The 23711-nt window shown below is 38.4% G+C and overlaps 2 protein-coding genes across 6 annotated transcripts in view; both read right to left on the reverse strand.

Annotated features, from left to right (window-relative positions):
- Nucleotides 1-837: 837 nt before the first annotated feature.
- lgalslb (lectin, galactoside-binding-like b) lies at nt 838-8404 on the reverse strand. Its single transcript, XM_065296777.2, has 5 exons — nt 8140-8404; nt 7658-7744; nt 7471-7559; nt 4874-5063; nt 838-4419 (listed from the first exon to the last, which is right to left on the reverse strand). Exons 1-5 carry the CDS (start codon nt 8188-8190, stop codon nt 4276-4278), a joined length of 561 nt encoding a protein of 186 aa, XP_065152849.1. The 5' UTR covers nt 8191-8404; the 3' UTR covers nt 838-4275.
- A 5667-nt stretch (nt 8405-14071) lies between these two features.
- Nucleotides 14072-23711, reverse strand: part of sertad2b (SERTA domain containing 2b) — a 39892-nt gene continuing 30252 nt past the window's right edge. For 3 of the 5 annotated variants that reach the window (XM_065296782.2, XM_065296780.2, XM_065296783.2), the window contains exon 2: nt 14072-17857. In XM_065296782.2, the coding sequence (XP_065152854.1) occupies nt 16729-17850 (1122 nt within the window). In that variant the 5' untranslated portion in view covers nt 17851-17857 and the 3' untranslated portion in view covers nt 14072-16728. The remainder of the gene's footprint in view (nt 17858-23711) is intronic. The other 2 variants (XM_065296781.2, XM_065296779.2) reach the window with 1 other exon arrangement.

Here is a 23711-nt window from a genome sequence, read left to right on the forward strand (position 1 = left end):
GCACACTCTTTGCTAATACTAGTGGATTTTTTATCGTTTTGTTCCACCCATTATAAACATAATTTAAAAGCCCCCAACTCACGTTTATTATTTCATATTTTCTTTAAATATTTTTCTCAAATAAAACAGCCTATTCCAGAGCCTATACCAAAGACTAAGATTCTTATGTTGATGTTGCTTTAGCTTAATTTTGTTTTGTCATATTTTAAATAATTTTAGCGATCTTGATACCTCCTTGTGGCCCCGGTATGAGAAACAATGGTCTGTTTATTTATACGCCTGTCAAAGAAGTAAAATATCTGGCAACAATGTTGAATTCCTCCGCTTAGCGCCCTCTATTGGCTACTTGGACAACATTTAATAAATGAACAATTCGGTCAATATCACTATAAAGTACCTTTGAGACCCCAAAATGACAGCGTGGACAGCAATTTTCATGCAAAATGCTTATTATTGTAAAACAAGGAATATAAATCATAAAAATTACTTGTTTTATCAAATAACTTGTTGGGGACAATAAGAAAAATCTAAAAGTTTTAAAATATTATGTCATTTATTCACTTTTTTACATTCACTACAGTTAGCTGAGCAGGGTATGGGACATGCTAAAATCACATACATCCAATCAAAGAAAATGGTATAAAATGGGGAAAATATATTTTAAGAGACTTATCATTGAACTTGTATATGCGTGTAAATGTTTGGCCATTTATAATTAAACATCCGAATTTCATTATTTTGGATTATATTTATGATGACGGAGTGATTCTGATGACGACAACAAAAGGCACTTTACAGTGATATTGACTCACGTAGTAGACATTAAAGGACTTCAAAGTGTGTAAGGATTGATTTATTGGTCAATAAATCAGTTAGAAAATTGATACTCATGAATGTTACAAAATGCATTAAATAACTAAACATTTACTATTAAATAAAAACAACATCTTTGCAAACCAACTCCAAACAGTATATCCAGATGACAATGTCCCAATAGCAGGTTATTAGTCATTTGCAGACAAAAACATAAGTTTCGCTTCAGATATTCACCCAAATGCTTTTTACCCAGTTGTTTATTTTTAAGTGTATCCTACTGCAGCATATTCACATGGGATTCTGCAGCGCAAGTATGTACCAACTCTGCAATTGATGAATTATTTTATTTTAACATCTGCAAAGCACAAGTGCCTTACATTACAAGGATTCAATTTAACTTAAAAAAGTGCATTATAAACTTTAACTCTGTTGGTGTAAAACACTGAGAATCCCATTTTAATTCTAAAGGCTAATTCACAATAATCCAACAAACTCCAACCAACATTCTCATTTAAAATGAACAAGTTTGTAGGTTTTGGTTGATGTGTGTTAGATCATTGAATTAGTCGCTAAACACCAAAGCCATATTTCAATAGGCACATTTCTGCCTAAGCTCTGAAAGCACACAAAACCAATTTCTAGTCTGATGGTCTTGATTTAACCCATGAAATGATGTACAACTACAATTATCCAACACCACACACTAGCTCTATCTAACGGGCACCTTTATAAATACATAAAAGCTTCTGAAATTGACCTCAAATAATATTAAAAACATAATAAACGAAGCAAAGCCTGACTAAATAAACAAACAATATACCAAGCTATGAAATGAAATATAGTTTTGATGTACTGGAATCTAGTGAACAATCATTACATAAACGATTAAGCACTCTTCTTAGTGCTGAAACATTATTGCAAAAAAATGAAAAACAAAAACAAATGAGGCATACAAAGAGATTAGTAGTATATGTACATCCAAAGTTTCGTAGTTTACTATTAAGACTCATAACATTCATTTTGAATCCTCATACTGTAAATCTGAACCAGTCTGAGAAATGTAGCAATTTATTTTGAAATACAAGACAATAAACAGCACCAAAAATGGAAGCATTAGAATTAGTATCTGTAATCTGCACAATTATTAGGATCATAGGGAGAAATTCAATTCTACTTTACTGTAGCTCCAAGGGCAAAGCAAGCCCACATGTACACGAACGTGTAGTTCACATTACTTGTACGTGTACAAAGATGTGCGACACATGCACATTGCGACAAAATGCAATGCATTTCCTGGGTTACATATTACATTTGTAGTACTCCCTCCCCTTTCAAAATTGTCTAGGTGTAACACCTTTTAGGTATTACATACACACTGATCAGGAATGAAATGACAACCAAAATTGTCAGCAACATTAAAACAAAATGTCGTACCAATTGAAATAGCAACACTTTTAAGTATACCTGACTGGTTGGAACAGCAAATAAATTTTGTAAATGGGATGAAATTTGTCTACTTTAAGTTATTTAATCATGTTTTTCTTTAAAAATGTAAGGAGCTTTATTAGAACAGTTATCTATTGCATTTAATAAATATTCATTTTTGACAACAGTCACATCAAAGCAAATTATTCTTCACTTTTCTTACACTTCACTTTTTACAGGAAGTGTTTGATGTCTTCCAGAACAAAAGAAGCGAGTTCAAGTGTAAAGCTGTGTGCACACCGCCAGCGACTACCAATGGCAGAGTGATGAGATCTGATTCACTCCAATGAAAATGTGGCAGCTTCTGGTGACACAAGCAATAGTGACCGTTGCCGACATGAAGTGGGAGTGTGCAGTGACAAAAGTGCAATAAGGATTTTTTTTAGAGTGTATGGCAACCTCATTTAAAATTACAGGTGAAAAAATATCAATGGCGGTGTGCACGCAGCGTTATTGTATAATATCATGCTTACATTAAGTTTTGAACTGAACATAATACTGATCTACAGTGCAACAAGCTAATCATTGTGTTCATTTAACATTGGTACCGTTATGCTGTAGGTTATTGTTTGTACTGATCTGACAGCAGAGAGCATTGTGGGTACTGTGTATATGGCATTGGCTGTTTCTCAATATGCGTTCTTCAGCGATCTTGCGTCCTTGTGTCCTCGCTCTACGTCATCATTAACAGTCGAAGTTCAATTCCAATTCTCAATAACGCAAGTACAGAGGACGCGTGAAAATACCCGGATGAGTTCTTGATATCGAGGATGCATCGAGTGCAGACTTGCCCATTGAAATCTGGGGAGGTCACGTGACCAGCAGAAAGATCGCGCACATCTCAATTCAAGGTGGCCTGGAAAGACCAGTCTCCACGAGAACGCAAGTCCGTTCTTTGCGTTCTTAGAATTGAGAAACAGCCATAGTGTATAAAGGTTCCTTAGTGGGCCAAGGGCCAGAAATGACGACATAACACATGAAATATGCTAAGCCTTGGCTGCATGTTTGTATTAAAGAGAGCAACATAAGGAGTGAGTGTTATAATAAAGGAGCTGAAGGGGATAATATGCCTTTTTTTTAAGACAATCACTTTACACCCACATATAAGCTATTAAGGTGCCGATAAGTGGATTATTGTACATTCAAAAACTATTTAGCCCAGTTACTTGTGTTCCTTTGACTTTTACTTGGTGCTTCAGATCAAGTGTAAACATTAAATGGAGCCATTTTCGATTAATCACTCGTCAACTATAAAACAATCATTTGTTGGTTTGGTAGCTAAGGATTTTATATTTGCACTGAAATACTGGTGAGAATGATTGGATGAAATTTAAGTGCATCATTTCTAAAGATGACTTTAACCTCAAGTCAAATAATCCTCAACACATTATCTCTCAGAAATGAATGGTTGCAATGAACAGATATGGGATGAAAAGGTAGACTATTTAACAGTACGTTCTGCTACACTATTGGGGATAAAATAACATCTTCCACTAAATATTATAAATAAATATGTGAAACACCAAACTGTATACTATATGGGCTGTAAAGTTCTAGTACCCAAACTATTTTAATTTACACAAACAAATTTGTCTTAAATGAGTAAAGTAGACCAACTATATCAGATTTCCTGAGTCTTGGAAAACGTTTGAAACTACAATGCTAAACTATCAGCATGCACACATTGGCAGCATCTATTCAGAGCAGCAAAATCCAAGTGGCGCATGGTACTGCCACAGTGTGCATATCAAATTGTGCAATCCCTGAAAAATATCCAAACTAAACATTTAATAATCTACTGGCCAGATATATAAAACACTCAAGAAGGGGTACACATCTGAAATTGCAACCATTCACCAACCTGTTATAAAAAGACACATAAGCATAATGCAGATGAAGCTGGGAAGCCTTCATTAATGTGGCAAATGCACAGGTGGGCGTGGTCACCTGACTGAAGTTCTTTTAGGTGTTTCTTCAGCCCAGCTTAGTGATCTGAAGACTCCCATCTATCCGGATCATATTAATGGCCGACAAAGACTTAACTTTGTGATAAAAGTCAAACAGCTGGTGTCCATCCACAAAGATCCTAAAACGCTGGTGCTCACAATGGATCTCAATCTGCATAAATAGACCAAAGGGGAGGGGAATATAAAGGAGTGAAATGAGATCAAATCAAAAGAATCCTTTGTCAGTCACTTGGATTCATTGTCAATAGCGTGCTGAAAGGAAGTACTTGTCTGACTTTGCATGACTGCTTATCTGAAACAGTTGTGAATTGATCTGGTAATGATCTGACCTGTATTTGGTTTGCTTCAGCCACATTTATATCACTACCTCTCTTCTCCGTCATACAAAGTAACCCTGTAATTTACTATTATGAATGAATAAACATTAATGTAAACCTGAAAAATGTTCCCTGTATGTGAACAGTATTCTGAGGTGCTTAGATCACATTCAGTCTAATGCATTATTTGGACTAAAACAAGTTTCTTAAAAAGGTACCTTCATGCAAAATCACCCAGAGATTAACTGTACAAACACATGGGCAATAAGGTAGGTTTCTGCATTTTACCCTGAATGGCTGATCCGGGATGAAGGGGAAATAAGATATGGGTGCCTCCTCCTCACTCCATTTCCCAGAAATCTGTGCGTTCCTCAGGAACTGCCGTTCTGTAAATCGTGCAGTGAGTTTAAGGGCCACATCAGTTAGCTCCCCTTCATCTTTCTCATCATTGTGGCCGCAAGTTAAGCTGATGTCAAAACTGAGCAGAAAACAAACCATAAACACAGATAATTAATGTTAGCTCTCAAATATTTGGCTGTTTACAGTTCATTTCCTTAAAAGGTTTTTAATATGTGCAGGGTCACCAACTATTTGAGTGGCTATTGGTTAGTTGATATGAAGCACAAAAATCAACATGTCCTTTGGTGTCACATACTGTACTCCATCTGGACTATTAAACGACATACAGGTCGTTTCATATTGACCGCAATGCAAAAAAGCAAATGAATAGCCGTTGAATCGTGCCTTCATACCAAAAATAAAGCTAAAAGCGAGCAACTGTTATTTTTATGCCTGTAAGATAGGTGGTGCTGATGGGCAACAACCATCAGTCATGCACACAACGCTCTGATCACATCCGACCTTCAGTAACTTAAAGGTATAGCGGAAGATTTTCACACATTTTTTTAAAGAACCGCACCTCCACTTTTAAAGGAACATGCCCAGATTTTGGGAATATCACTTATTCACCGTATCCCCCAGAGTTAGATAAGTCCATACATACCTGTCTCATCTCTGTGCGTGCTGTAACTCTGTCTGACGCAGCCCCCGCTAGCTTAGCACAAAGTCTAGAAGTGAATGGCTCCAGCTAGCAAACTGCTCCCAATAAGTGACAAAATAACGCGAACATTTTCCTATTTATGTGTTGTGATTTGTATAGTCACACCGTGTACAAATAACACGGTGATATGAGACACAGCGATCTTTTTACAGTATATATACTGGGAACTATATTCTCAGAAGACGAAGCACTGCTACATGGGCGGAGTGATTTGCGGTTTGACTATACAAATCACAACACATAAATAGGAAAATGTTCGCGTTATTTTGTCACTTATTGGGAGCAGTTTGCTAGCTGGAGCTATTCACTTCCAGACTTTGTGCTAAGCTAAGCTAGCGGGGGCTGCGTCAGACAGAGTTACAGCACGCACGGAGATGAGAAAGGTATGTATGGACTTATCTAACTCTGGGGGATACGGTGAATAAGCTAAATTCCCAAAATCTGGGCGTGTTCCTTTAAAAAAAAATGAACATGCGCAACACTCTACCTCCTCCCGAGAGGGAACGCCTATTAACGTGTGCACGTGAGAGCATGCACGGGCGTAGTTCTTCTCCTCGCTCTGTTTACAAGTTGCTGCCGGCATGGCTCATACATTGAGATGTTTACCGTGTCTGTGTGGTGCGTGACTTGTGCCAGGGCTAGCATCGCTAATCATAGCTTACATCAACTTTTACTAGCAGTGATTTTAAATGGAATTTTCCAAATAGCATGCCAAACTTTACCTGGCGAGTACAAACTTTGCGACTGAGGCATTAATGGAAAGCCAAAACTGTGTGAAATATTCTCCCCAAAACACTCTGGTCTTGTTCTTTCTTCAGAGGCCTTTCTCTTCTTGTCATACACATTTTCTCTTGAGACCCTCAGACATTTTGAAAAAATACGGTGAGAACACGAGCTGCAATGAATGGCTGAAACCTTAGCCCACCACACATATACACCTGAAAGTGCACATGCACAGAAAGCGATCCTAGGGACGAGCACATACGACGGCCTTATGTAAACACATCATCAGAATGATTGACAACTGGGATGACCAATAGTCTTGATGATCCACCCGGAAAAAGAAAGTCTTCCGCTATACCTTTAACAAAACTCATAGAACCACGGGAAGAAGAAAATTAATACAAAAAGATGTTGACCAGTGCAAATCGGTTTCTTATTTTTTGGTAAAAGAAGAGGATATTGAAAGCACTTGTGCTTAAACCCTTGCTGCATTGTTCCTGCCTTTTGTACACATGGGATTCCAAAAAACGTTACGGGAATGTTATTACCGGTAGGTCCCCACTATGGAAGAGATCCCAGGATCAATTCCAGAACATTTTTGCGTTCACACAGAAGGCAATTTTCTGAAATCAACACACTGTGTGAAGGGGGTTATAGTAAAAAACTAAAGAAATAGTGACCAGTTAGTAAACTTCTGTATATTAAATGTCTACTTTTCTTTATTGACAACCCTACTGAAAAATCCAGCAAAGACCAGCATAAGCTGGTAGCTGGTTTTAGCTGGTTTAAGGTGGCAGTAGCTGGTCTAAGCTGGTGCTCCTAGCCTGGCAAAGGAGGACAAGCTGGTGGGTCAGCTGTATATAGTATACAGTCTTTCAGCATGACCAGCTATGTCCAGCTAGACCAGCTTAAAAAGTGATCAAAACAAAGATAGACCAGCTTGCTACACCAGCAATACCAGCTAAAACCAGCTCACCAGCTTATGCTGGATTTTTCAGTAGGGAAGGTTTTGAGCCAACGCATTTGATATGTTTAATGTCCTTAATTATATTCATTGATGTTTTTAATAGTATACAACTAATCCAAACCAAGGCAATCATACCTGTCTGGTTCTGGATCTATGATGCCCATAATAATGATTTTCTTCCCAGGCCTCATTCCACCTCTGATCCGTCCTCTGAAAGGAACCGTCTGGAATATAAAACAAAAACAAAACATACACAAACAAATTTATCACCCAAGTGAATACAGTACCAGCTTACAATTATTGTTTTAAACATCTACTCTACCAGAATACGAGAGATGTCTTCTTTATCTGGAGAGATGAGACCAGCATCTCCGAATGAATTATTAAGGTGATGATCATCTTCGGTATTCTTACATAAAAAGAAAGACGGGGGTCAAGATCTACAAGTTTAAGGAAAACGCCAAGAGGTTATCACGCAGATGCAGATTTTAACAATACAATGGCACGCCTTCACTGCATCTTTGCAGATAAATCACAGCGCAATATGTTTACCAATTATATCAGAGCAAAAAATGCTTAAAATATCTTTGCATTTCAACATATGCAATGCCTTTGAACAAGATCATTATAAATGTGTTTAACTGATGGTATGTGAAAGATGAACAAGTGCTGTGATGGATTTTGCACGTCGTGTTAAAACAGATTTTTTTATTAAAAGCAATGGGTACATTATACAATTATACAATGATACGCAAAAATGAAATCTAAAACATTGTATCGTTTCAGTAATATTTTGTTACTTACTATCGCGTCGTTTTCCATGCTCGCCACCGCCATCTTGGAACAAAATACCATAGGATGCTTATGAAGGCGGTCCAGCCCTGAATCTGTCAGTGTCGTGGCAGACTGACGGGGTTATTATAAGGTGTGTAAATATTTGATCCCAGTACAGAAAAAAAATGTCTCAACGGTTTAGGAAATAACTGTTTGATCCACTCTGAAACAGAAAGAAATGATTCAGATGCAGAATATGGTGCGGATGGAGGTTAATCCACCCTACAAATAAACCTAATCTGCTCAGATTTAATTTGTGCAGAATTATCAACATTACGGATTAATTGTCTAAATTATTATCACTAATGTTTTTAGTTTTGTACTATATATCAGGTAATATGTTTGCGTAAAAGAGGTTATAGTAAATTTTGTTAGATATTGTTAAAAAAAAATACAAATATTTATAAATATACAATATTGATGTAAGTTTGCAGGCAAATACCAAATACATTTTTATAATGCATTATGTGCGTTGTGCAGAAGATTTTTTTCTATTTTAAAATCTAATGAATTTGCATTATTTCATTTTGTCTAAAATTTGAGTGTCTGATTTAGGTCTGCAGGGAGAGGGAGACCTCTAGTGGCATCAGTAACCAATGACAACATTACGGGTGTGCTCGTGTACATTTACAGTAGGATCGTTCATGTAAATCTGCATTCTTAGCATGCTACTATTTGAAATCTATAATAATAAATTTTTATGCCATAGTTGTACACAGTGACGTCACCGTTTTGTGGCAATTTATATATTTCAATGCGTTAAATGATCTTTGTTGTTCTATTAACCCTAAAATAAACCAATACATCATCACAATAGTTGTACAATATTTCATTATTATGATTGACAATATTTTATTTCAATCTATATGAGACTGAACTGTCCATATTATAAATCAAGCACAATGCTCAAAGCCAGAAACCAACTGCTCTACACAGCTCTATTATGTTATCTGTTGGAAAATGCCCGACCTCTTTAAATATTTATTGATATACTGGAGGCATAGATGACAAGAGCAATCCTGCTGTCTCTGAGAAAGATTCCTCCTCCTTCACTCCATTCTCTCTTCTTATTCTTAAACTTAAACGTCTGATTTCACAACCTTTTAAGGTTTACTTTTGGGCTCATGTTACAGCCCTGCTGCAAAAAAAACAATAAAACCATTACAGAAAATTCTAATGGTTTCCATTAAAATACCAATAACCATTAGCTTTTACCATTAAAACATCTGTAGTGTGTTTTGGGCAATATTCTATTATAACCAATACCAATACATACCATTAGAGACCAACAAAGACCAATACACTGTAGTGTGTTTTGGGCCATATTCCATTAGAACCAATAAAAATCCCAATAAAACCAATAGAATTTCTTTGATGGTGTCTATTGTTTGTTTTTAGCAGAGAGCATATCTTTAATTTTTGTTGTTAGAGAATTGATATTACATAATGTGGGTTTTAGCACTAGAAATACTTTTGAATATTCTTCTATAAAATGTCTATTGCCATACATGCACTGTGACCTCTGTCCATAGGTGTATCTGAGCATGCAAATTTAATAAGTGTTTATTTGGCATCGCCGGCCTGTAATTAGGTTAATGCTGCAGCCGCAGTGCACTGCTCTCCTACAGGTCCATTCTCCACACCTGCTCAGGCGGAAAGCACCACAGATGGACTTGGCACTACCCGTCGCCCCCTGGTCATGCCCACTTGGGCCTTTTGGACACCTTGCGAGCCTGCCTTACATGATGCCAATGTCCAGCCCTCTAACTGACACCAGCTGGCAGCAACGACATAGAAAGTGCAGCTGAATGTCTGATTGTCTTTAAAAATGTAAAAAGAAGGAAAGGTTTGCTTTTAACCAGTGTGACTTTTCAACACAATATCAATGCAATTCATAACTTATTACAAATTGGCTAATCATATGAATTTACAATCTCATTTGTACATTTTAGTACGACCTGCTTTCACCCCAGTGATGTTAGTTTTAGGGGCGGGGTTATGGGTGTGGCTTCATAATTGTTTGGTGTTTGTTTCTAAAAATAATACGATTTATAAAATTTAGTTTGTACAAATTCATATAAATTAGCAACTATGTGAAATAAGAATTCTTGTGAAACAAGGTTGGACTTTATGTTATCCAAAAATGCAAAAAGAACATTTTTTGAAGAATGTATTGGTCACTCTTGTCCATGCATTTATAACAGATGGAGCTGAATAACGCTATAAAGATTCAAACAAATGCAGATGCACCAAAGTGAGCCATACCACTCATACATTATATTCAAACCAAATTAAAGTCATACATGTTTAGAAGGACACTAGCAAGTGTAAATTCTGACCGTTTTAAATTTGGGGGAAAATTATAAATTTAAAGGGATAGTTCACCCAAAAATGAAAATTCTGTCATCAGTTACTCACTTTCATGTTGTTACAAACCTGTATAAATCATGTTAATCTGATGAACACAAAGGAAGACATTTTGAGAAATGTTTGTAACCAAACCGTTTGTGGACCACATTTACTTCCATAGTATTCTTTTTTCCTACTATGGAAGTGAATGGGGTCCACAAACGGTTTGGTTGTGTTCATCAGAACAAAGAAATTTATACAGGTTTGTAACAACATAAGAGTGAGTAAATGATGACCGAATTTTCATTTTTGGGTAAACTATCCCTTTAAATCACCAAATGTTGTCCATTGTACAAGACACTCAGGCCAAGCTTTTCTAATACAATACATTTCTCTCTGTCTACTTCCCTTATATCAATATACTGCCTTGTTTCTCTATCCCTCACTGAATTTGTCTTTTTGTAAGTTTTCGTGAATGTCAAGCTCCCACACACTTCCTCACACCCACTCCCTCCATGCAGCAGCTGTGTGTGGTCTGTTTCTTACTTCCTGCTCTGGCTCCTCACTCAGGGCCTTTCCCCTCAACACACACACACAAAAAACAAAATCACATGAACTTGAAGAACACATATACAGTCACATGCCCAACACACAATCGCAAAAAAATATGAATTGCCATGCACCTCCTTGTTTGCACCACAAAACAGTTGAGCATACAGATCTGAATGATGTTGTCTGAAAGTGAATCCTTTATGTTATGCAACAGGTTACCCAGTAAGTCAGTATTTAATGTCTCCATTAGATATTTTATAATAATTAACTTTCAGTGACCTTTGGTACAGAGGTAACCTGGCACAAGCCCCCTTTTATTTTAGTAAAAACACTTAGCTTCTGCATCAAGGGTCAATTTGCTCCTAAATCTTACAGTGACAATCAAATGACCATGTTTGATCACATATTTTCACGTTATTATTATTCATACTGTTTAAATAGTTAGGTCCAGTTCTAGCAACCGAGGGGCAGATGTTCAAATAAATAACCAAAACAGCTTGACTCTGCAGCTAGTGTGAATAGCACTTGTCATGATTTCGTTTTAACTTATAATAAATTCAATCAGGGTTTTACACCACATTTAATCATGACCCAATTCCTCTATCTGTGGAATATATTTACACTTTACATTACTGTGTGTATGTAACTGTTAAAGGGACACTACAAAAGCCACACTGTCAAATAAACTCTTACCACATATTCTACTTAGAGGTGGGGTTGGTTTGCTGCCGTGAACAATTCAAATTCCAACCAGTGGGGACAGTCATATGCTAGTGTTTGTGTATGTGTGTGTTACATAAATGTGCAACTGCTTGTGTGTCTGCTGAGCTGGGCTTGTGGTTGGTGGAGGGTAGGTGTGGCTTCTTTCCCTCCGTGGTCACAGTAGAACAAGATCATTCAGTTATTTGCACAAAGCCAACCTGAAGGGGGGGGGAGCATGCAGTCTCTCTCATTCTACTATATTATTTCTCAGCCTCTAAAGAAACAAGGAAGACTGTCTACATGAACTAAGCATAAGCAAATTATAAATGCAGCTGCATGGGCATTGTTTATTCAGTTTAAATAGAAAAGATTGCTGTGTGATATTCTGGCAAAGCAAGTAGAGCCATTGATCAAATGCCTACAGAATTTACAAGCAGGACGAAGATCCTGAGAGATGCCCAGCACCAGTGAGAGAAGGAGATGGGGGAGGGGAACACCAGCATGGCCTTTTGGACAGGTGTGTCAAATGGGTCACAAATAACAGCAAAGCAGAAAGTCACAATGGTGTATTTTTGGCCTTGACTTCTTACTATTGGCACAAAAGAATACGCCCCCACTACAATAATATATATAAACTCACATCTTATGATAAAGAAAGAGCTAATAAAAGACTAAAGTGAAAATATATTGTCTATAGCAGGGGTCTCCAACCTTTTTGTGAGCAAGGGCTACCACAATGGATAAAACAATCTGGAGGGCTACTTTTTATATAGTTTACTCAAAACTTTATTTTATTTTATTTGACTTGTTGATATGTTTTATTATTGTTTAAAATGTTAACATACATAAACCAACCAAACTTATATAAAAAATATGTAATAAATAAATATTACAATTGAGACTATTAATATGTGCTTCGGTGGGCACCTCACAGACCCTGTGCAAACTACCACAAGTTGAAGACCCCTGGTGTAGTTCACAAACAACTTTTCTCACTTTTTAATCTTACTTATTTTGAGGGATAGTTAATCCAAAAATAAAAATGATTTTATTATTTAGTCATCCTAATGTTGTTCTAAATCTGTATGAGTTTCTTTATTCTGTTGAACACAAAAGAAGATATTTTGATAAATTATGGTATATACACAGTAGACTGTACCCATTGACTGCCATAGTATTTGTTATTCCTACAATGGAAGTCAATGGGTACATTCTGTGTGCTTACCATCATTTATTAAAATATCATCTTTTGTGTTCAACAGAAAAAAGGTTTAACAACATGAGGCTTTTAAAAATGCAAGATCGTACTATATTGAAAATTGGACATTGCATAATAAAATTTAAAAGATCTAAATGATTAAAGATGAGAAGAAATATCCTCTTAATAAAATATTACATACTGACAAATTGTGCACAATTTGTGCATAAATTTGCATTAAAAAGTAAATGTGTCTGAATAAAGTTTAGTAAAATCGCTTAATGCACCTTTAAAGCTATCTTCTTGTAGTGCAAAGTTAGCTGCAGTTATAAAACCATGCAAACATTATTTTGTCCAGTTTGACCCATTTCTTCATATTGACTAAACTAAACCTGTACCATAATGAATATTTAGAGAAAACAATACTACATACTAACTACAGAAATTAGTCAGCTTTATAAGTGCTTACTGGAAACAATGCAGTGTGAGACACAAATCTTTCTTTGGCATCTGCACACGAAACATGAAACTTATTAAGAAAGATAGACTTTTGAAGGACTATAAAGTTAGAATAAGCCCTTCCTGATAGTTCAGATAGGCTTAAAGAGTTGATGCAATGATGAAAACCAACCTGATATATTATATATACAGGAAAAGCTAAACAAGAGAAAACATTTAAGCTAGTCATTGTGATATCTACATAAGGCATACTGATTCACTACTCTCACAGAGCAACACAAACCACAGAGGAGAAACTGTCCTGAGATCAGTTTGGCCATGCTCTGAGCCGGCCTCCTCATTTTAGTACACACACTGGCACATGCTTAAGCCGTCCATGCAACACAGCTGTGCGGCCCCAATACTGTAAATAGATTCTTGCTACCAGTCCATGAGTCATGGGTGCGAAATGGAGGCAACTGTTGATGCAAAGAAATGTCCGCTGTTTCATGCAGAGCAGCTGTGTGTGAGGAGAGAAAAATCTGATGATTCTGAAACTCCCGGTCAGAAAAAAAAAACGTATGTCATGTTTTAAAGAAATGCTTTACATTTATGGTAAACGTGCATGGATGGTGTCAAAAGAGAAAAACACAGAATAAATGTTTTTTTTCAAATCTGTTTATTGTATGATATAAAACTAGAAAAGTAAGACTGTTTCAAATTTATAGACACGTGTCCATATTTTATATATATTCTACAGTCCATATTTTGATGCAAATACAGTGATCATCAGTTGATGGGTTATTTTTCTCAAAATGAATATGTAATATTGCATAGAAAAAGGCACAGTCCAAGGCCTGAAGAAACAGCCTCTCTTAATGAGCAGACCACTCACAACACACATTTTGTCTCTCTCACGCACGCACGCACGCACACACACACACACACTCCCAGTGGTCACTATCCTGAAACCACCTCTCTTGGACTTTCACAGATGTGTGGCACGAACCACTGGACGAAGATTGAAATACCGAATGAAGACAGTGAGATACACAACCACCAACATCAGAATTCATGCTGCTTTCTTTATACATTTGGCATTGAGGCTTATCAAAAGATTTTCCCAGAAATAGGCTTTGGAAGATTGAAATTCTGAAGTTTGTAGAGAATAAAGTATTGCTTCACAAACCTTTCCCTTGCACGCGCTCTGAAATACATAAAACATTAAATACTCATAATTAAATAGGGGCAATGAGTGTTGACCTAGAGATGAGCACAAACACCACCCCAAATTATAATACAAGAAACTAAACAGACACAAAAGAATGCATTATTAAAACAAGATGAAAAAATGGCTTCCACCCCAAATTAATAAGCAGTGATACATTCCCGCAAGCATAATACATTCCTATCTCAAATTCTGTACAAATTACAATCTGCATGTTAGGTTAACATTAAAATAAATATATTTACACAGGAAGCAAAAAATAAATAACTTAAAATAAAATCGATCACTCCAAATCCAAGTTATATTAATCATAGTTTTGATTCCATAGTATTGTCCGCTCAGCTCTCGTATGTTTAACGTTCTCAGACGATCTCTCTTTTGAACTCTGGGTTGTAACAAATCCAAACTGATTCCTTAACAAAAGCCTCCCTGACCTGAAGCTCAAATGTCAGATCTTTAATAGTCACACCTGAATGAATTACACATGTACTGAAAACATATTAGGCATTAACTTGAATTGTTTCAGTATGCATATCCAATGTTTTAATAAGCATTAGTGCAGTGCAGCTTTGCAAAACTGATATGATAAATGGTCCCTCTCTCCTTTTGACACAAACACGTGAAGCGCACAAAAAAGTAATCGAGGATTACAACCAACCTGACTGAATTCAGTGGTTTCTTTCTATTGCACATAAATGCAGAACACTCTTTAACAATTGTGGGACCATCTGAAACCATCTCTAATGCCTTCAAAAAAAAGCTAGCTTACTGCTAATGAACAAATGCAGTTTGTGAACACTGAGCTCCACCTAAATGTGACCATTTCTACTGGCCTAACAATACTAACAGAAAACCCAGCAGGACAACAGAGAGAGAATCCGACAAATAATATTAATTTAAACTCCAACAATAGTATAAATAAGATAAAATAAGACCAAACCATACACAATCATACATCTGTACAATTATGAGCTATAATCCTGCATGCATTAATATGTTAACAGCAATGTACCGTTGCACTGGTGAAAGGCATACGAAGGAAACGTTTGGCAAACAGAAGATGATGGATGGAGAAAATAGCAACCACGGACTTGCGCGTCTGGAGTTTTTTTCTTTTTCTGCATGAACAGACATGCACAGACCCTCTCGCTGAGCTTTAGTGTAGCACTATTCCAGAAAAAGCCACTGTTTCAGAGTAATGATATAATGCCTCAACTAAAGCCAAAAAAGGGAAGTCATAGTGATGCTTTGACTCACATAACAAGGAAATGAGTGACTGACTGAGTTGACAGTTTGCTCATTGCTGATCGATTGCATACATTATTTTGAAGCATAAAGGGGTTTTAGCATTGGCTTGATAATTTCCAGCTTAAAGAAATGTATCATGTGCATCAGAAAAAAAAATTTCACTTATTGCCAGGTACGATGTAAACACGCGAGGCAGATCGCAAAAGGTTTGGTTGACTGTAAATAAATATCTGACCACTCCAGACATTCATGTGAACAACCCGGTAACGGAAAAGCATTGTATACGTTTCACTCGAGGAAAGTAGAGGGACATTAAAATAGAAGCAGACTAAAAACATGAATGAATGACCACAAATTACCAGACCACTTAAATATTACTAAAATGTCATTAGGCGTTAAATAGCTCTGACAAATATGAACACAAGATAAGTTCCTTTTTTTTTTAAATCATTGTGTGAAAATGAAAGAACATAAATAGGCCTGCGGCTGCACATTTTTGCACCTGTTATTCTGAAAAGGGAAAATGGAAATGCAAGTCCTTCTGACAATCTGTCTAGTTTAGAAAGTATGAAAAAGATTTTACCAAGTGGTCGTAAATGAAGGCACTAAGATCTGCCAGAAGCCAAAGTGTGTTCCATAGATTACTTCATGTTCAGTTTTAGAAAAGGCAAGCACAGTGCATGCACAGTGTTGAGAAATAGTACTGGGCAACATCACCATTAAAACCGACAATTTCCTTGTCATTAAAAACAAAAAACCTGTACAAAAACACAAAGGGATTCTTCAGTTTCTTTCTCAGTATTTAAAAAAATCTTTGATTGGTTTTGCATTTCCTCCAATTCGCTCACGATCCCACAAGCACCTCCATAATATGGTCCAGTTCAGTGAGGTCCATTTTGAAAGGCTGGTTTGATGTGACCGCAGGAGGTGAACCACTATAGGGTGAAAAACTCTTGAGAAGTTCGTCCGCCGTCACCATGGGCGCCAGTTTAGAAGAAGCGGCACCTGAGGAAGAGGTGCAAGGGTCAAAGTCGTACATGGAGGTGTCTATATCTGCAAACAGTATGTCGTCCAGGGCCAGGTCTGTTAGAAAGCCCGAGGATGAGGAAGAGAGCGAGGTGCTCATGTCCAGGCTGTTAGGAGGAAGTGTCTCGGGTGGACTGGGGATCGTCGAGCGCTCTTCAGGCAGCGTGACCGGCCCTTCAAACTTTGGGCTACAGGGCTTACTGCAGTCTTTGGAGTCTAAGGCCCCTGAGTTTAAAGTTGTGGGCAACATCGGCATGTGGAGGGCAACTGTGAGGATAGGGGGACTGGTAGCACCGGGCGCTGTCGTAGCTGAAGGTAAGGGAGGTGGACAGAGTTCCTCGATCTCATCCAAGGCTGAAGAGAAACTGTCTCTTGCTGCTGGGGAAGGAAGTCTTGGCAGGCTTGGCTGAGGAGGAGAGGGAGCTAGTGGAGATGGAGATGTGCAAAGCGTCACACTGTCCTCTTCTAAAAGCGAGGCAGGTGTTAGACAGACTTCTAGGGGAGTCTGGTTTGACAGGTCTGGCGAAGGGGGCGTGAGGACCGGAGAGGACGGTGCCGGCGATTGTGTGGACGACGGCGTAGCCACCATTGACAGGACGCTGAAAGCAGGTTGCGGCTCACGGAAACCTTCATCCACGGGGTCGTCAGGAGGAGGAGAAGGGGTAAAGAATAGCGGTCGCAGGTTACCCTCCTGCTTTAGTTCATCTTGGATGCGCCTCAGCATGTTGTTGATGAGTACACGTTTCTCCAGGCTGGGCTCGGTGAGTGCACGGTGGTTGTACAGCTTCATCAGGGACATGTTGAAGATGGTCTGCCGCTGTAGGGTGTAGGAGACCTTGGAGAGCCCATCGGGGGTCACTCCGGCTCCTGCCGCCAACGCTTTGCCTTCCAACCCGTCTTCATCCTCGTCTAGTTTCCGCTTTGCCCCTTTACCCAACATATATCTGCTTAAAGAATAGAGAGAGAGAGAACGAGAGGGATAAGAGAGATAGTGAGTTAACCACAAAGCTACTCATTACTTTCATGACTAATTCCTGTTTAATTATTTGATGAATCACACCATTTCTAAATAATCTAAATAACGTTGTGTAGAAAAAAGCTAATGCAAACAATTTCTAAATGTTAAGATGTTTATCAAACATACTGACACCTAGAAACTGATGTGTTAAATGATCAGATAACCAACCAACAAAACATCAAAACAAACATTTTTATGATTCACAACATAAAATTTCACAAGAACTTCTGTGGTGGGGAATTAGTGTTTAACCATCTGATAACCATCTGTGTCACATTGTTTTAAAACGTAACATAAGCAAGCATAAAAAACAAATACATAACAAACAGAATAAGCCTCCCAAACCGTCCAACAGAGTATTTTTGTCTTGTTTTTAGTACAAATTAATTCTTAAATCAGTATGCATTTTCTTGATGAGCAAAATGAACTAAGAAATTTCTCATAAAAAAAAATCTTTTAAACTTTTTTCTTATTCAAGAAAAATGTAAGAAAATGTACTTACCCCATTGTCATATTTTTTGCATGTTTTATGCAAAAATTCACAAAAATTGTATATATATATATATTTTTTTTTTTGTCTAAAATCTAGACTTATTTTCTTGGGTCATTTTGCTCTCGATTTAAGAATTTTTAGATATTTGTACTAAAACAAGACAAAAATACTCTGTAAAAAAGTCATTTTTTGCAGTGCAACAACACTTGGTTTAACCCAATGAACAAGTTGACTTGGTTAAAAAACAGAAAGCGCTTTAATTAACAGATTTGTGGCTTCTCGCATTGTTGCCATGACATCGCCCTGGAAGCTGTCATCATATTAGCATTTGGTGCCGCCACTGGGGTGAGAGTCAGTACAGTCAGTCGACGGTGACAGGAATAAACCCACAATGCCTCACGTTACAACTGTGCCAAACAGATCAGGTTACAATATAGGAATGGCTGTGTGTGCTCACTGAGATCTGTGTGTACACAAGATCGGCAATTTTAAGCAGCACACATAAAACAAAAATCTCTTTAACAAGCACAAAAATTAACACTAGAGTCGTTTGCAGTTGGAAAGATCTAAGCAGCTACCGCAGTAGCGTTTACAGTAATTCAGCTCTGACTACTCCTTCCTGAACCTGCGCTGCAGCACGGAGGGCGTGTGTCAGAGTTTCAGTAAGTGCTCACGGTAAGAATGTGTCACGCAAGCGCAAAGCCCTGATCATTCCTTGCCTAAACACATGCTAAATGCAGGAAGACAAGAGCGTTTGGTGGAAAAGGGGATGGAGAGAAGGTGTGTATGACAGACCTGTGTTCAGTTTCAGTTAACCAGCAGAGCTATCAAGATACTGAAACACTTGGTTTAAGATACTAGAGATTATTACCAGTTCACACAGTCCACCACAACATTACAGTACATTAAAGGGATAGTTTGAAATCAAGCAGGAAAAAGAAGCACAACTGACTTCTGAAGTGGGAAAAAAATTACTATGGAAGTCAATGGTGCCCAAAAATGATTTGGTTACAAACATTGCTCAAAATATCTGTTGTTACAGATTTGTAACAACATGAGTGTGAGTAAATGATGACAGAATTTTTATTTTTGGTTGAACTATCCCTTAAAAAAAATCCAGATAATTTACTCACCACCCTGTCATCCAAAATGTTGATGTCTTTCTTTGTTCAGTCAAAAATAAATTTTTTTTTTAATGAAAACATTCCAGGATATTTCTCATTTTAATAGACTTTAATGGACCCCAACACGTAACAGTTTGAATGCAGTTTAAAAATTGCAGTTTCAAAGGACTCTAAATGATCCCAAACAAGGCATAAGGGTCTTATCTAGCGAAACCATTGTCATTTTTGAAAAGAAAAATAAACAATATGCACTTTTAAACCACAACTTCTCGTCTACCTCCGGTCCTGTGAAGCGCCAGCGTGACCTCATGTATTTGACGTAAAAAGGTCACGTGTTACATATATGAAACGCACATTTGTGGACCATTTTAAACAATAAACTGACACCAAGACATAAATTAGACATTCGACATACAACAATGTCGGAACGGTCCTCTTTCTCCACACTTGTAAACACCTGGGGCGTAGTTTCGCATACGTCATCCGTGACCTCTTGACATGATGACGTAATGCGTGAGGTCGCGCTGGCACATCACAGGACCGGAGATAAATGAGAAGTTGTGGTTTAAAAGTGCATATTTGTTCTTGTCAAAAATTGACAATCGTTTGGCTATACCCTTATGCTTGTTTGGGAGTCCTTTGAAACTTTGTTGAAAAAAAACTGTTAAGTGTTGAGTTAAGTGTTAAGTGTTAGGGTCCATTAAAAGTCCATGAAAATGAGAAAAATACTGGAATTTTTTCCTCAAAAAACATAATTTATTCTCTACTGAACAACGAAAAGACATCAACAGTTTGGATGACATGGTGGTAAGTAAATTATCTGGATTTTTTTTAAGAAAATGGACTAATGCTTTAAGTTACAACAGCTCTTCTCAGAGAAGAGTTGAGGAGATATGAAAACAGAAACAAAGAGTTTTATAGAGAACAATTTCACCCAATACACTTTGGTGACTGACAAAAGATTGAAAACAACTTTGACAGTTAAACACATTACATTTAAACATGCTCAAACATAGGGATGTTTAAAAACACAGTGAAACATGATGCAACAACCAAAGATATCCATCAAGTATGTTTGTACACTTAGGACATATACTGTATACCCGTAGTTACAATTCTTGATGTGAGTTGAATTATAACTTGTCATTTATCTGAGTGGGTTTTACTCTGTAAATGGTCTAATAGCCAAAGCACAAAACATTGTCAGCAAGCTAAAGTACGACCACATACATGCAGAAAACTAGATCTAGATGACCTCAATCTACAGTATAAGGTTTGTACTTTGTGTGACTCGCATGTGGAAAAGCCCCTTTAATAAAAAATTCTGTCACATAAAATATTTGCATCTAAATTTTATTTACTTGTCTGGTAGCCCACCCACAAAGTAGCTTTCAGCTTTCAGTGTATACATTTAATCTGTACATTCCCTGTACGATCTATATTCCCTGGAATGGATGCCATAATGCTCCACCAACTGCTCTATAGGAACATTAATAATAATTAATGAATTAGATTAATTTATAATCTAAACATTTAATATGTCTAAAGTCAACATGAAAAGGCATTTTTACCGTTTACATGTTTACTTCTGTAATGTAACATTCTTGACACTGGACCACAAAACCAGTCATACGGGTATATTTGTAGCAATTGCCAACAATACATTGTATGTGTCAAGATTAGCAATTTTTTTAAACCAAAATTAGGATTTTAAGGAAGTAAAGATCAGGATATTAAGGATATCTGTGATAAAGCGAACACCACCAGTTCGCTTTGAGACGTGGGTATGTCCCAAAATACCACAATAACGATGGCCCAAACCGTAAGAGTACTTTCGTACAAGGTGAAGTTTATTTACAGTGTATGAGAAGATAACCAAAAGTGCTATATTTATATTTACAAGTGCAGACAAAAAAACAAAATACCAAATAAATAAACAAAAAGGCAAAATAATGATGAAAACGTATACACAAGCAAATATCAACAATATATCAAATAACTTTTCTCCACTTCCACTCACTTTGGTCGACTTGGTAAACAAGTGCTTTGGATGAGTCTGGCCTCTCTCTTTATAGGCCAGACTCCTCCCCTAAATCGGGAGCTTAATTCACAGGTAAGTATAAATTAATTAAAACCCTCCTTCATCTTCAAGGATTTTAAATACACATCTTCATTTAAACATAACAATAACATTTATCTTTTAAAAGCTAAATACACATATTAATACATAAATCAAACGCAATAAACACTTAACATTAACATACAAAAAATAACAATACCCCTTTTAACAAAATAAATGGACTCGCCAACCTTCGGGTGTACTGCGCCGGCGCGGCGCACTTTGATGACGTCATAAGCGCGCGCCGCTCGATCGCTCAGGTTTGCCGGCACAGCGTGTCAGTCCGAAGGCAGCTAACCAAAACAAACAAACAAAACAGCGTGGGTGCAAAGACAATGTATGTGTATGAAGGGTCCAAGTTTTGGATGCTAACAGAGGGGAAGAGTGGTGTGAAAACATGTCCATGTGCCATCAGAGTGTGCGTGCACTCACAGCTTCGACAGCCGGGGAAACGGGATGGATTATGAGAGGTAAGTGAATGCGATGTGTGTATGTGTGTGTGTGTGGTTGCCAGTAATGATTACCCAGCGGGGAGGGCTAGTTCTCCTCCGTCACATTATCCCCCCCCTCTCTAAGCCGCGCACTGGCCGGGAACCGAGACAGGTAGTCGGCGACCACGTTCTGCTTTCCAGGACGATGCCGCACCTTGAAATTATAGGGCTGTAGGCTGAGGTACCATCTTGTGACCCTGGAGTTTCGGTCCTTCATGGAGTGTATCCACGTTAATGCCCTGTGGTCTGTCTCCAAGTCAAACTCCCGTCCCAAGAGGTAATATCGGAGACTTTCTAGGGCCCACTTGATGGCGAGGCATTCCTTCTCCACTGCCGAGTAACGTGTCTCTCGTGGCATCAGTTTCCGGCTGAGGTAGGTGACAGGCCTTTCTTCTCCTGTTGCTCCCTGTAACAGAACTGCCCCCAGGCCTGTCGCCGAGGCATCCACCTGTACGAGGAATCGCTGGGTAAAGTCTGGACTTTGCAGCACAGGATCAGCACATATCCTCTCCTTCAACTTGACGAAGGCATTTTCGCAGTCCTCCGTCCAAGGAATTGGATTCTTGATCCCTTTTGCAAGCAGGTTTGTGAGTGGCACTGCTAGAGTGGCGAAGTCTGATACAAATCTTCGGTACCAGCCGATCAGTCCCAAGAAAGACCTCACCTCCTTCTTCGTCGTGGGTCTGGGGCTCCTCCTTATGGCTTCCACTTTGTCCACCTGAGGACGCAGCTGTCCATTTCCCAGGTGGTATCCCAAGTATCTTGCTTCCTGCCTTGCCCACTCACACTTGTCCACATTTAGGGTCAATCCTGCATTCTGGATCTTCTGTAGGGTGCTCTTTAAATGTTGCAGATGCTCACCCCAGGAGTAGCTGTAGATGACCACATCATCCAAATAAGCAGCAGACCAACCTTCACAGCCTTGTAGCACTCGGTCCATCAGCCTCTGAAAGGTCGCTGGTGCCCCATGAAGGCCAAATGGTAAAACCGTGAATTGGTGCAGCCCAAGTGGTGTCCTAAAAGCTGTGTACGGTCGTGATGCTGGGTCTAGGGGTACCTGCCAGTATCCCTTGCAGAGATCCAAGGTTGTAATGTATTTCGCCTTCCCGATCCTCTCCAGCAGATCATCAATCCGAGGCATCGGGTAAGCATCAAACTGAGACTGTGCATTCAGCCTCCTAAAGTCTATACAGATTCTCAGTGTTCCATCCTTCTTCGGGACGATGACCACTGGACTGCACCATTCACTAGTCGAGGGCTCAATCACACCAAGCTCCATCATCAGCTCCACCTCCTTCTTCAGTGGGTCCACAAGCCGTTCAGGTACCCGGTAAGGCCGTTGTCTTGATGGTGTTGGGTTGCTCAGATGGATGTAATGTTGAGCCAACTCAGTCCGCCCAGGCCTCTGGCGGAAGAGAGCAGGGAACTGATCTAGGAGGTACTGCAGGTCTTTACGCTGGAGGTCCTCTAGGTGACTCAGATCCACCACAGACGCTCCTCTCTTGGCTATCGACTCCGCAGGTTCTTCCTCCACACAGTCCACCTCTTGTACCATC

This window comes from Paramisgurnus dabryanus, chromosome 20 (assembly GCF_030506205.2).
Source record: "Paramisgurnus dabryanus chromosome 20, PD_genome_1.1, whole genome shotgun sequence".
NCBI lineage: Eukaryota > Metazoa > Chordata > Actinopteri > Cypriniformes > Cobitidae > Paramisgurnus > Paramisgurnus dabryanus.